This window comes from Daphnia magna, linkage group LG8, assembly GCF_020631705.1.
Source record: "Daphnia magna isolate NIES linkage group LG8, ASM2063170v1.1, whole genome shotgun sequence".
NCBI lineage: Eukaryota > Metazoa > Arthropoda > Branchiopoda > Diplostraca > Daphniidae > Daphnia > Daphnia magna.
Genome location: NC_059189.1, coordinates 6,103,989 through 6,118,255, shown reverse-complemented (window position 1 = coordinate 6,118,255; position 14,267 = coordinate 6,103,989). Strand labels below are relative to the sequence as shown.

General features: G+C 42.2%; 3 protein-coding genes, 2 long non-coding RNA genes and 1 pseudogene across 9 annotated transcripts; 4 read left to right on the top strand and 2 right to left on the bottom strand.

Annotated features, from left to right (window-relative positions):
• The first annotated feature begins 3,520 nt into the window (after positions 1–3,520).
• LOC123475404 (extensin-2-like) lies at positions 3,521–6,052 on the top strand. 3 transcript variants are annotated; one of them, XM_045178033.1, is made up of 3 exons: positions 3,521–3,793; positions 4,078–4,307; positions 5,472–6,052. In XM_045178033.1, exons 1-3 carry the CDS (start codon positions 3,727–3,729, stop codon positions 5,754–5,756), a joined length of 582 nt encoding a protein of 193 aa, XP_045033968.1. In that variant the 5' UTR covers positions 3,521–3,726; the 3' UTR covers positions 5,757–6,052. The 3 variants fall into 3 exon arrangements, with proteins under 3 accessions (XP_045033968.1, XP_045033966.1, XP_045033967.1); XM_045178031.1 differs by having other exon boundaries at positions 3,525–3,793; positions 4,078–4,339; positions 5,399–6,052; XM_045178032.1 differs by having other exon boundaries at positions 3,527–3,793; positions 4,078–4,324; positions 5,399–6,052.
• Positions 6,053–6,123: 71 nt separating this feature from the next.
• LOC123475420 lies at positions 6,124–6,584 on the top strand. 2 transcript variants are annotated; one of them, XR_006650456.1, is made up of 3 exons: positions 6,124–6,184; positions 6,267–6,469; positions 6,555–6,584. It is a non-coding gene; the product is annotated as an uncharacterized LOC123475420 (long non-coding RNA). The 2 variants fall into 2 exon arrangements; XR_006650455.1 differs by having other exon boundaries at positions 6,267–6,584.
• LOC123475403 lies at positions 6,527–10,401 on the bottom strand (annotated as a pseudogene).
• LOC123475423 lies at positions 9,627–10,109 on the top strand. Its single transcript, XR_006650459.1, has 2 exons — positions 9,627–9,768; positions 9,830–10,109. It is a non-coding gene; the product is annotated as an uncharacterized LOC123475423 (long non-coding RNA).
• Positions 10,402–10,993: 592 nt separating the features above from the next.
• On the bottom strand, positions 10,994–13,244 carry LOC123475410. Of its 2 annotated transcripts, none has more exons than XR_006650435.1 (4): positions 11,953–12,538; positions 11,524–11,833; positions 11,288–11,384; positions 10,994–11,234 (listed from the first exon to the last, which is right to left on the bottom strand). XR_006650435.1 is itself a non-coding variant. In XM_045178044.1 (4 exons), exons 2-4 carry the CDS (start codon positions 11,954–11,956, stop codon positions 11,372–11,374), a joined length of 327 nt encoding a protein of 108 aa, XP_045033979.1. In that variant the 5' UTR covers positions 11,957–12,224; positions 12,838–13,244; the 3' UTR covers positions 10,994–11,371. The 2 variants fall into 2 exon arrangements, 1 of the variants encoding a protein (XP_045033979.1); XM_045178044.1 differs by adding an exon at positions 12,838–13,244 and having other exon boundaries at positions 10,994–11,384; positions 11,953–12,224.
• LOC123475351 (extensin-2-like) lies at positions 13,042–14,020 on the top strand. The gene is made up of 3 exons (XM_045177945.1): positions 13,042–13,102; positions 13,239–13,315; positions 13,431–14,020. The coding sequence occupies exons 1-3, from the start codon at positions 13,042–13,044 to the stop codon at positions 13,896–13,898; spliced, it is 606 nt and encodes a 201-aa protein (XP_045033880.1). The 3' UTR covers positions 13,899–14,020.
• Positions 14,021–14,267: the final 247 nt, after the last annotated feature.

Here is a 14,267-nt window from a genome sequence, read left to right as displayed (position 1 = left end):
AGTATCCCGTCCTAAACGAGCTATCATAGACGGAGGAGGTATGGTGTTAAAATGGCTGTTTGGGGTATCAACTCAAGCAGATCTAACGGAACTTAGCACACAAGTAGCTGGGCTGACACGGAGGGACCTAGAAATCGTGCATTTACTGGATAAACAGGCAACAGTAGTGAACGAATCTCTGTGGGATATTCGGATGAACACATTAATAATACAAGATTTGCAAGCGCAAACAGAAGCGCTAAAAACAGTAACACAAGAAATATTGAATACCATGCAACAGCATGAAGTGGCAGTGTGGAGTTATTTACAATATCTAACACACCTGGATACAGCGTTCGACTCTATAAGCAATGTATTGTTATGGTTACATCAGTTGGCGGATGCCTTTGACGTAGGGTTGGCCCTTTTTGCCAGTGGACACCTAGCACCTCAAATCTTCCCGCCGGCAGAACTCGCAGCAGTGTTAGAAGCAATGAACGCAAAGCTTCCCCTTGGATGGGCAGTCCCAACGGAAGAACTATGGGTTACCTACAGGGAAGCAAGGGTATCCGTAGCAGTGGTTAACGAAAAGTTCCGACTCTTCATCGAAATCCCGATTTACGATCACTCCCAACAGTACAGCCTATACGGACTTATTCGACTACCAAAAGCAACAGATAATGGAACGCATGGCATCCAGTTCAAAAATCTTCCAGATTTCCTAGCGGTATCAGCGGATTTGGAAACTTTCATGGAACTTTCGGCAGAAGACATTAAAAAATGCCGAGCATTGGACAAGCAATTGTGCAATTTCCATAAAGGTCTCAGTAAACGAGGGGCACGTACATCTTGTGCAATGGCTTTGTTTTTAGATGATCAAGAACGAACAACAATGCAATGTCAAACCCAATTTATGGAGTGGAAAGGACCAGAGGTAGCATATTTAGGAAAAAACCGTTGGGCTTTTTCAGCAGCAGCATCACACGAGGTGGTTTTTTTGCCCCCTACTATGGAGAAACAAACACCGCGAACGCTGCAATTACCAGCAACTGGCATTCTCGAAATTCCTCCAGGATGTACAGCCCGAACAGAAGACTGGATATTGCCCGCAAGCCTGGAAGGTCAAATGGAATTCACGACGAAACCATTACAAGCCCCCACAATAAGAAGTGGCTATGCAAACGTGACACTAGAAAAAACGGCGGCAGTATTTGAGCTACCAACAAAAAACAAAACCGAGCTGAATTTGATAAGTGGAATGCTACGGCATAACGACCAAACCAGGTTGTCATCAGAAATGACGGGGCAACAAATCCGGCAACTATTACAAAAAGCTGAAACTGAGAAAGGAATGGAAACGCAAAGATACCCTTACGAACTAGCGCTAGGACTAGTGACGCTTACCATGATTATCCTATTCATAGGATACCACACACAACAATTAAAAACGAAATTGGAGTACCATGAAAAAATGGATAATAACTGCTACGAGATTGGTCCTATGTCCAAACAAGAGCCAGAAGAAAATACGATGTTGTCGCCATAACAGTCGGCAATTGCAGATCAACGTTTGTGGATTTATTAATTATGTTACCCTCCCTTTAATAGTGTTCTCGCTTTGCAAACTGTAGTTGTAGCAGTTAAATTACTGTAGCTTTACGTAGGATGGTTGAGCAGGATAATGACGTACTTGCAGTCGGGTCGCCTGCCTTCAAGAGGGGGGACCTGTCACGGGTAGGTCTGGCCTAGCAACGGGCCAGGCATACGCAAAGCAATAATGACACGTGTATGTCCGATTAACCAGCAGGTCGGACATCCACGTGTTAATGGCTAGGAAGGGACGTAGCACGGAGGGGGATAGCTCACGCTTTCTCTTCCGTGATGTGTCACCTCTCCCCCAAAAGGGGTCAACCAGGCAATCTGCTTGACCATCACAATAGGTTTTACTTCCCGCGTCATCTAGTAGGCCTTGCGTATAAAAAGCCAGGCCTACTAGCATCCGCTCTCGCAGTTCGTACTTCCCCTTGTCAGTGTATACGTTTCGTGCTCGTCTCACCAAATACACTGTCTTTTAAGAAAACCCCCGTGTCCCATTAAAGAAAGTGCCGCATCAAGAAGTGGGTGCGACAATATATATTTATGCATTCACCAGTCGTTCCATAACATTGTGGTTTCTCAATGAAATGTTGAATACAAATGTATATCGTTACCTAATCCATTATTTTTTCTATTCTTTATCAAATAAGGTGGGTGAAGGCAATTTCAATTTTGCTTTGAACAGCTTTGTAATTCTGAACATTAATTTACAGTTTAAAATTTTAGATTTATATCAAATATTTGTGAATCTGTTTATGATATTATATCTTCTGATACGCAGTACAGAATATTGACTTCATTCATTACGTTAGCCCATTGGCATAGAGAATTTATTGGGCATCTTTAAATCTTACTTCTGCTGTTTACCCTATTTCATTGAATAGCATAGTGTAGCGAAATTCTTTTCAGTATGCATTTCCACCATTAAAGCTAATTTCCTAGTTTCATCCTGTAATTTCTATTTTAGGGAAATGCTTAAATAGTTGTTGAAAAAAAAAAAAAAAAAAGGGTTGCGCTAAGCACTTGATTGACTTGCTATTTTAGTAACCTCCAGACCTGCCCGGACGGAGATCATATTGCTGTACTATATGATCCACATCGTGACATCAGCTGAGGGCTCTTACCTCTCTATTCAGTCTTGCATTGCAATGGGGGCCAATCCCATTCCAACGCTTCACCTTTCGAGTTGTAATTGCTTACAGACTCTTGGTTACTATAGCAGTCCCGTCGTTATTAGGCCTATAACAGTGGGAGAGCCCGTCGCCCAGTCATTTTAAGTGCCGCTACACATAGAAATGCACTCAACTCTTATATACCGTGAATTTAGGCACCAAACTACGTTGATAACACAATCGGGCAATTTCCGACATAAAACTAACTCCCATTTAAATTCTGAGAAAATATTACACAATGTCTTAAATGAACATTATTGGGAAAACAATGATGAATATCATTTGACTTGACTATAAAACAAATAACTTAATTAAATGTTCAAAATTTCGTATTACTTTCAAGCACTCACGAATTAGGGTGTGGCATCACGCATAAAGACCGTTAACGACATGCAAGAATCCTCCATATCGCCTTGCGGCCGATGTTAGCACTAATAAGTGAATGCATAGGCTAAGAGTTATACGAGGTGAGAGCGCAAATATTAATCGCCGCGTTCAATTTACGATTAGATTTCAATATTTAGATTTGTATTTACCCGTACAAGCATTAAGCAATGTCCCTTGTCATTCAATCAGTTTCCCGTTGAAAACGCAACGACAACCTTTGTAGGATCTTTATTGTTTATTTATGACAATTATTGTCAATCCTACGATTCCAGTTAGAGTTTGACATTGCAATGGCATTAAACGACACGTCCTTCTTTTATTTTTATCATCATAACGTTTTGAATGAAAATTTAAGACAAGAAAATACGTGGCCTTAAATCGCAATTGCAAACGGCCAAAAAGAGAAGGAAATGGGGAAGAGGATGTCATAAGGTAGGCGAAAATATCAATAAAGGAGGGGTAAGCATCATACAGCACTTGTAATTTTCAATGCCATGGGCTATTGATGGCGTGCACATCAGGCTGACAAAAATTCTTATAAAATGAGGACAAAATTCAATTTGAATTAGTCGAGTGGACTCATCGATCAGCAATGGTAGTAAAGAGAGTCGTGTTATCCAGCTGTTCGTTACCAAGTCAAATTTCACTTATTATCATGGGTAAATATCTTACGTTAATCTCACTGTTGTTTTGAATGAATTCTATTTTTCTCGTTGAAGCCTGTCATTTTTATCAAACATGTTTTGAACCGGAATTTCTAGCAAGATTTTCAAAGTGATGATCGTATTGTTTAGTTTTATGTACTCAGGATTTACATCTTGTAGTTATGGGAAAACCAGGCTCATTTATTGACTCTTGGATATTGTAAAGAACTGATGCATTATGTTTTATAAGGCTATTTGTTCAGATCATACCTTAAACCGCATTCTTCTTCAATTTGCAGCTAACTACGTCACAATGCTGCTGTTGGTTGTTGTTTCTTTGATGGCTGGAGAGGCCGTGGGTGGACCGATGGGATCGTCTTCATCCGAGTACTACACCACTCCGGCGTCCTACTACACCACTCCGGCGTCCTACTACACCACTAAGGCTCCCGCGTACTACACAACGAAGAAGGCCGAGTATTACACGACAACATATGCTGCCCCGAGCTACTACACCGAGCCTCCCAAGTACTACACGACCAATTGGTATTCATCAGTCTGGTATAATTTATATAGCTATTTAGTTGCGTAGCATAGAACATTGCTTTAATTCATAGCATTAGCTAATTAACATAGAATTGGGCAAGGTTGAAATCCACTTATCTTTACAGTGTTTAATTGCGTAGCGTACAATTTTTTAGTTTGCATTTCCACCACCAATGTTAATTTCCTAATTTCAACCTGAAATTCCCTTAAAAGGAAATGCTCAAATATTCGGACTAGATATTAGAAGTTTTGGTTAGCCAGTTTGGATTTTAGTTATTAAAAAAAAAAAAAAGAAAAAAAAGGGTTGCGCTAAGCACTTGATTGACTTGCTATTTTAGTAACCTCCAGACCTGCCCGGACGGAGATCATATTGCTGTACTATATGATCCACATCGTGACATCAGCTGAGGGCTCTTACCTCTCTATTCAGTCTTGCATTGAAATGGGGGGCCAATCCCATTCCAACGCTTCACCTTTCGAGTTGTAATTGCTTACAGACTCTTGGTTACTATAGCAGTCCCGTCGTTAGGCCTATAACAGTGGGAGAGCCCGTCACCCAGTCATTTCAAGTGCCGCTACACATAGAAATGCACTCAACTCTTATATACCGTGAATTTAGGCACCAAACTACGTTGATAACACAATCGGGCAATTTCCGACATAAAACTAACTCCCATTTAAATTCTGAGAAAATATTACACAATGTCTTAAATGAACATTATTGGGAAAACAATGATGAATATCATTTGACTTGACTATAAAACAAATAACTTAAATAAATGTTTAAAATTGCGTATTACTTTCAATCACTCACGAATTAGGGTGTGGCATCACGCATCAATACCGTTAGTGGCATGCAATAATCCTCCATATCGCCTTGCGGCCGATGTTAGCACTAATAAGTGAATGCATAGGCTAAGAGTTATACGAGGTGAGAGCGCAAATATTAATCGCCGAGTTCAATTTACAATTAGATTTCAATATTAAGATTTGTATTTACCCGTATAAGCATTAAGTAATGTCCCTTGTCATTCAATCAGTTTCTCGTTGAAAAGCAACGACAATCTTATGTAGGATCACAACGAAGAAGGCCGAGTATTACACGACAACAAATGCTGCCCCGAGCTACTACACCGAGCCTACCAATTACTACACGACCAAAGCGCCGGAATACTACACAACTACGTATGCTGCTCCGACGTACTACACTGAAGCCCCAAAGTACTACTCGGCTCCAAGTTACTACGCAGAGGCCCCAGTTTATTACTCTACGACATACGCTCCTCCAAGTTACTACACCGAGTCACCCAAATACTACACAACAAAGGCAACGGAGTACTACACAACGACTTACGCTACACCAAGCTACTACACCGAGGCTCCTAAATATTATGCTGCACCCAGCTACACCACCTGTAGCTGGGTGGTGTAGGGGATGATGACCCATCGGTTGGGTCACCAAATGTAAAAAGAAACAAGCACCAGTGGCGATAGGGTGAAGGAAAAAACAATCACATGGAGCGATAAAGAAAGGTGGTGTCTAAAAATGATGACCGCCTTCACTTGTAAAGATTGTATTCGATTAGTTCTCTCATATTTAGGAAAAATCTAATCAGTTCCATTAAGTTTTTATGTGTAAACCTGTACGATACTTCGCTATAGCTTTACTAATACTAGCTACAAGCCGGAATACAAAGCCCCCAGCTACCCAGCACCAAAGTACCCTACTCCTAGCTAACCCGCACCAGCCTACCCCGCACCAGCCTACTCCGCACCAGCCTACAAGGATAACAAATATGCCGACATCACCGTCACCAGCCAATCTGATGAACGCAACCTCGATGGCAGCAGCCAATGGAGGTAAGTCAATTTCATTTCTTATCTTATTAAGATGGGGATTAAAAGTACACTTATTAATAAATTTAATTCTTTCAATTCACAGCTACGCCCAGTCTGACTACACCACTCGTGAAGAGTCCCAGGCCCAAAAGAAGATGCAAGGAGTCGCCTACGATTCTTACGGCAAGGCTACCTACGAGGACGTTATGGGAAACACCAACAAGGGATCCTCTTACTGGGTTTCCCCTGAAGGTCAGAAATTCACTTTAACCTGGACCGCTGATGATGCTGGATTCTAGCCCAAAGGTGACCACTTGCCCGTCGCCCCCGTCCATGAATACTCAACACGAGATTACAACGTTCTCAGACCCATTTTACCTCAATTTTGTAGGAGACGTCAATAACATCGCAAAAATGCAAATAGGATGGTGTCATTGTAGGGACGACGATTGGGAACACTTGAGGTGCTTCTTGGAACACTCTTCCGCGCCGTTTCTGTTGTCTGTTCACACAAAACGCGTTCGTAGGTTTTGGATTTGTTGTGGGTATGAAAATCAACGCTCTTCAGGACACCAAAGGTTTTTAAATAAACAAAAACTACCTCAATGAGAAAAACCGTTGCACCAAGCAATGTTGTCATGCTTTGGTTGTCTACATCTGCATGCAAGAAAATGGTTTCACCTGCGACATAGCCTGTACGGTCTAGATACAGTGTTACCGTAATAAGTCCAGATCGGCAGCAAAACCAACGAAAAACGGACTTGGTTTTTATTGATTGTGTTGGTAGCTATCAATAAAATTTAAAAGATGGTGATTTTGAAAAATATGTTGTAAATGTGGCGCTGTTGTACTTTTCGTCGCGGTCTGACAACGTCGCCCCGACCTCCTGCGTGAGGGACGGGCAGTTCGGTCCAGGCGTAGCTCGAGCTCAGGCGTTTTTCGTGTTTGCAACTGAAATACAAACCTAGTTAAAGTCGAACACGGCCGATTGTCGATTTAATTTAACGAAAACGTTCGTTCCCTTTGATCGAGTCAGGTGATTTCGTAACATTTGGTGGCAGCGGCGAGATTTCGGTCCCCAGATAGTTCTGAAAACTGGCTACTGGTACCGGTAGAGAACTCGCGAGAGGACGCCATTTTAGTGAAAGAAGTGATCGAGTGCTCGCTTCCCGTGGCGGCGACGGCGTGGTGACCCCTTGCGAAAACTGATCATCCGACTTTATCAGAAACATCCAACTTGCAGAGGCGGATTTCAACATCCATCGACATTTTCCAGAGGAAAATCTTGTCGCTGAACGTGGCATTTCGGTGCTTGGGAGCGAATTTCATCCCGATTTGCTTGATTTCGTGGCGGATTCTTCCCATCCTTGGCGCCAAACTAACATGGCGGATCGGTGAATAGACATTTCTCGTTGCACTTTTCTTTGTGTGTGAAACAACAGCGGCTGGTGTTGCAGTGGCTGACGTTTATGCGTCGCTACCGCTGACATCCCTGCTGGTTGTGAAGAAGGGCATTTTTGTAAACTAACAACGGCTAGTGTTGCAGTGGCTGACGTTCATGCGTCGCTACCGCTGACATTCCCGTTAGTTGTGCGGAAGGGCAGTCAGGCTCAGGCGAAGCTCGTGTGACGAGCGTTGGAGATTTGTTCGGTTCAGGCAAAGCTCGTGTGACGAGCGTTGGAGATTTGTTTGGTTCAGGCGAAGCTCGTGTGACGAGCGTTGGAGATTTGTTCGGTTCAGGCGAAGCTCGTGTGACGAGCGTTGGAGATTTGTTCGGCTCAGGCGAAGCTCGTGTGACGAGCGTTGGAGATTTGTTCCCAATACAAACGTGGTTTAAAAGTCGAAAACGGTCCGATTGTGTTGATTTATTCTGGTAAAAAGACGTTCGTTCACGCTATCCGATTTTGGCAAACGCAACATTTTAGTTGTGCGGAAGGGCATTTTGTTGTTATATAACGGTGGCTGGTGTTGCAGTGGCTGACGTTCTGCGTCGCTACAGCTGACATCCCTACTGGTTGTCCGGAAGGAAATTAGATCAATCGTCGAGATTTGTTAGATGCGTCAATGTCGTTGTGAGGTAGGACGGTGTGCGAGGTGTGTGTGTGTCAGAGAAGGGCAGCAGTGCGACGAAAACTGCTTGTGCTTCCCAGAACGTTGTACCAACAGGGGTGTGGAACATTTTCAAGACGCTAAAGAGGAGGTAGAAATTTTACCTGCCGCAATGGATCCGAACGCACTAAACGCTGCATTGGCCGCACTGGCAGCCAACCAACAGCTACAACAACAACGGATGCAGCAACATCAGAATTTACTGACGGACCTGACTAATCGGCTCCTAGCTGTTCCCGCTCCTGGCCCACCCGTCGTTCCGCCGGTGCCAACCGTAGTGGTTCGAGCAGTTTTAGATGTAGATGTAAAATACTCTGGATCTACGGGTGAAAGTATTCAAGATTGGCTGCAAATGGTAAATAGAAAGGCTCTCGCAGAAAACTGGGTTGACGGAGACAAAAGGAGAGCCGCCATTAGTTCACTGTTCGGCAAAGCGCTCACGTGGCAGGAAGAAATAGGAGTGAATTTGATTCAATGGAACGACTGGATTAACGGGATACGTGGAGCCTTCGAATTACAACTGACCGAGAGTCAATGGCAAGCCATGGTGGAAGGACGAAAGCAGCTGCCTGACGAGTCGGGATCCACCTATGTGCTGGACAAAGTTAAGTTATGTCGTCGTCGGGCTGTTCCTCTCACGGATGCGGAACTGATTCCTTTCCTTATTCGAGGACTTCTTCACCCCGGGATACAGTCGGTTATGATGGGAAACCCCCCATTTCGGTCAACGCTTTTCTTATCGAGATTCGCCGTCTAGAGAGCATTAGTGATTCGCCGGTCGGCTCAAGTGCTTCAAAAGAGACCGAGAAAATCTACGAAAAGACGCCCGAAAAGACCCGATCTACTGACTCGTTATTCCAGGCCATGGAGGCATTGACGAGTCAAGTGGCTGTTCTGACGCGTACAGTAAACCGTCCATCTTCTCCAGACTTTTTAGGTTAATTTCAACTGTCGTGCCGTTTACTTCTGGTCGTCCGTCTTAATCTAATGGTCGATAACATGCTTCATTTCAAAATTTTGTTTATTCATTTTGTTGTCCGTCTTATCTGTCCGTCTGACTATTTCGAATTGTATGTGTCGGGCCGTCCTTAATTAAGATCCTAGATCTTTCTGTCAGGAAGGGCCGAATGTTGTAAATGTGGCGCTGTTGTACTTTTCGTCGCGGTCTGACAACGTCGCCCCAACCTCCTGCGTGAGGGACGGGCAGTTCGGTCCAGGCGTAGCTCGAGTTCGGGCGTTTTTCGTGTTTGCTCTGAAATACAAACCTAGTTAAAGTCGAACACGGCCGATTGTCGATTTAATTTAACGAAAACGTTCGTTCCCTTTGATCGAGTCAGGTGATTTCGTAACACATATCATGTAGAAATAATTTTACTGCTGCTTTTGGGATTGTATTTAAGTCAACAATGGTTTTGACTGTAAAAGCGAGCACATATTCGTAATTTGGTTTCCATGACGGCTTCAAAACTCCCTAAAGAAAAATATTATTTTTTATGGTATTTTCGAGACATTCCAAAATAATTTTTGAAAAGTAAACTAACAGTGAATGGAATGTAGCAGGTTTCTCCATTTGCTTGACGTGAAGATCTCTTCAAAACTACTTTGATTGAGTATTTGACATGGCCATAGCCAAATTTTTCCAACATCTCAGTTTGAAATGAAGAGGGAATTTTTTTTGGAAGTGCAAACGCAAATGGAAATTGGTGAACTCCACTGACAAGTTCAAATGTTTCTCTGCCTGCAAGTAAAACAATTAATGTGTATAAGATAATAAAAATATTGAACATTGCTTGTCACTAAATATATAAAATGATACCTTCATTGGTAATTACAGGAATTTTTAGGTCTAGATAAGTTTCTTCAGCTGAATAGTAAGTCTCACTACTCAATTCATTGAAACAAAATTTTGCATAGCCTTGACATTCCAGGTATATTCCTACCAAAGTTAAAAGTGTAACAATGAGTGAAATTTTAAAAGACATCAATAAAAACCTTTCAGTATTTTACTGCTGACATTTGAGATGTGAACTACTCCAGACACTTCCTCTCCAGGAAAATAAATTCCAACAGGATTGTCTAATTCTATAGTGAGACTTTCTATCCCCATAATGCAGCTTTGGAACCATAACTCAACTTCATTGCAAGCCAGTTTTTCACAAAGATTTTTTTACACAAACAACATATTTGTGAAAACTTGTATAACAACTACCAGTCAGCGTCCGTACCCTTTAACGGCAACAGCTGGTCGTAAGTTTTATAAATAAAAATAGAAAAGCGCCAGTTTCGGCTGCTGGATCAATAGTTTAAATACCTATGGCTGCTCCAATGACAGGAATTAATATAACATATTTCTAAATTCTAAAATTCAGTAAATCAGTATTCTAATATCCCCGAAAACGCTAGTACAATAACATAACGTAGTAGCAAGTTTTCAAAATCAAGCAGTTCCATAAGGAATTCGGTGGAGCTTAAGGTAAAAATGTTAAAATAAAGAAGTACACGTCAGCACTCGGCGGTCATAGATTTGATGGTTTAACCTGAGGTCAGGTAGAGAGCGTACACTGTTATAATGAGGTAGTATTTGCTCTGCCGAAGAAATGGTGTACAATACCAATGTTTCCCCCACTAGTTCATTGTATGGATCGATTACTGAACTGTTTAATTTTTGAATTTGTAGGGGACTACGATGTCATGCTGCGGTTCACTTTTGCCCTTTCGATGGCTACATCGGCGGGTACCGATGGGTTTGTCCTCATCTGGACACTAGACTACACAACCCCTACGCCCTACTACACCACCTCGTATGCTGCTCCCTCTTACAGCACCAAGGCTCTCGAATATTATACCACATATGCAGCTCCCAGCTACTACACCGAGTCTCCCAGTTTATTTTGCTATGGATATCACCAGTTCTGTTTCTGATCAAAGGCAGGTCCTTCTCTGGTGTTAAGTTCAAGTGAATCTGTAGAAATAACAATTCAGGAATGGCATGCTGTCCCACAACCAAATTTTTACCTCAAAGAACTCAAGACATGATTTTGGTTTTGTCTTCATAAGTTTCCCTGCATTATTTCAATAGCCACAGTTTCGAACAAAAAGTTATATTTTCCCCCTGAAATAGAAATTTGGCAATTTTTGGAAATGGAAACCCATACTTTCTGGAAATGAGTTTAATTTTAGGTGTGCACACTTATCCTGTCAGAACTGCATTGCACAACTCTTACCGATGCCGAAGAAATGGTGTACAATACCTTTGAGCAGCATAGTATTTAATGGCTTGAGTGTAGTATGTTGTAGCGGAGTATATGGTCGTGTAGTATTTGGGCGTTCTGGTCGTGTAGTAGACTAAGTAGTTGGGAGACTCGGTGTAGTAGCTGGGAGCTGCATATGTGGTATAATATTCGAGAGCCTTGGTGCTGTAAGAGGGAGCAGCATACGAGGTGGTGTAGTAGGGCGTAGGGGTTGTGTAGTCTAGTGTCCAGATGAGGACAAACCCATCGGTACCCGCCGATGTAGCCATCGAAAGGGCAAAAGCGAACAGCAGCATGACATCGTAGTCCCCTACAAATTCAAAAATTAAACAGTTCAGTAATCGATCCATACAATGAACTAGTGGGGGAAACATTATAGTTTGTAGGGCTGCTGGAAAATGCAAAAATGAATGAACGACTTTGTCTTACGCATGATTGACAGCCGAATATGCAATATTTCGCCGATGCAATATGTTGCCGACGATGGAGTCAGTTTGAAGGCACCAACGTAACTGGTTTACTTCCACTTCACACGTTCATTTTTATAATACCTACCGCCACCCTGATTCATCGCTTTAGCCCAAAGGCATCTTGAAGTTGAACATTTTCGAATTTCCAGTTTCTTACCCCGCCTCTATTGCACTGTGTGGTGTAGCGAAGATCCTCTCATGCTGCATTTGCAATCGCTATCGTGGGTTTTCCTAGTTTTCCATTGAAAATGTCAAGTAGAAAGTCAATGCTCAAAATTGGGTACTAGCAGCTAGAGTTCATTGTTTGCGCAATTTCACTTGATTGTGAAAAAAAGAAAAGAAAAAAATGGTTGCGCTAAGCTCTTGAATGACATGCTAGTATCCTCCAGACCTGTCACGATGGACCGAATCGTAATAGTACAGCTATTGATCCGATCTATCATGACATCAGCTGATAGCTCTTACCTCTCTATTCAGCCTTGCATTGGAATGGTGGGCCAATCCCATACCAACGCTTGACGTTTCGAGTTGTATTTGCTTACAGACTCTTGGTTACTAGCAATCCCAACATTGGGAGGGTGCCATACCCAGTCATTTCAAGTGCCGCTACACATAGAAATGCACTCAACTCTTATATACCGTGAATTTAGGCACCAAACTACGTTGATAACACAATCGGGCAATTTCCGACATAAATTAACTCCCATTTAAATTCTGAGAAACTATGACGTAATGTCTTAAATGAACATTATCGGGGAAACAGTGTTGAATATCATTTGACTTGACTATAAAACAAATAACTTAATTAAATGTTTAAAATTTCGAATTATTATCTAGCACTCACGATTTAGGGTGTGGCATCACGCATCAACACCGTTAATGACATGCAAGAATCCTCCATATCACCTTGCGGCCGATGTCGACACTAATGGGTTTATGCATTGGCTAAGAGTTATACGAAACGAGAGCGCAAATATTAATCGCCGAGTTCAATTTACTATTAGAGTTCAATATTTAGATTTGTATTTACCCGTATAAGCATTAAGCAATGTCCCTTGTCATTCTATCATTCAATCAGTTACCCGTTGAAAAAGCAACGACAATCTTATGTAGGATCCTTATTGTTTATTTATGACAATTATTGTCAATCCTACGATTCCAGTTAGAGTTTGACATTGCAATGGCATTAAAGGACACGTCCTTCTTTTATTTTTACCATCATAACGTTTTGAATGAAAATTTAAGACAAGAAAATACGTGGCCTTAAATCGCAATTGCCAACGGCCAAGAAGAGAAGGAAATGGGGAAGAGGATGTCATAAGGTAGGCGAAAATAGCAATAAAGGAGGGGTAAGCATCACACAGCACTTGTAATTTTCAATGCCATGGGCTATTGATGGCGTGCACATCAGGCTGACAAAAATTCTTATAAAATGAGGACAAAACTCAATTGGAATCAGTCGAGTGGACTCATCGAACAGTAACGGTAGGAAGGAGAGTGTGGAGATATGCTGCACTATCTTACTACACTGAGGCACCCCAATATTACACCACAAAGGCTGTTGAATACTACACAACTAAAGCCCCGGAGTACTATACCAAGAAAGCTGAATACTACACCACTACTTACGCTGTCCCTGTTTACTACACTGAGGCTCGCAAGTACTATCCGGCTCCGACCTACTACCAAAGTGAAGAGCCACAGTACTACACCACCAAGGCACCTGAATACTACACCACATCATATGCCACTGCTAGCTACTATACAGAGGCTCCAAAATACTACACTACAAAGGCGCCCGAATACTACACCACCACTTATGCGGCTCCCAGCTATTACACTGAGGCTCCAAAGTACTACTCTGCCCCAAGCTACTACACTGAAGCAGCTCCAAAATACTATTAGAGGCCAAGTTTTTTTAAAGCGCTGAACATTTCATCTCCCATATTTATTCGTTCATCACAGTCGTTCTTGAAGTATAACATTAATGTCAAATGATATGTTTCATACAAAAATGTTCTCGTTAACCCTTCGCATTTAACATGTTTCTCTTTATAAAACTTGTGTAAAAAACAAGCGTGTCATGGTGAATCGAGTTTGTTTCACGATAGGCCTATTATAGGCCTACGGAACACCTTTACACCTAGACGTACAGTAGACCCTATGGTAATTCTTGGTTGAGCATGGTTGAGGAAGCATTGGCAAAGACTGTCTACCCGTTGCGTCTTCAACAATGTTAAGGCGGGACACAGGCGAGTTTTCTTCTTCCGATGT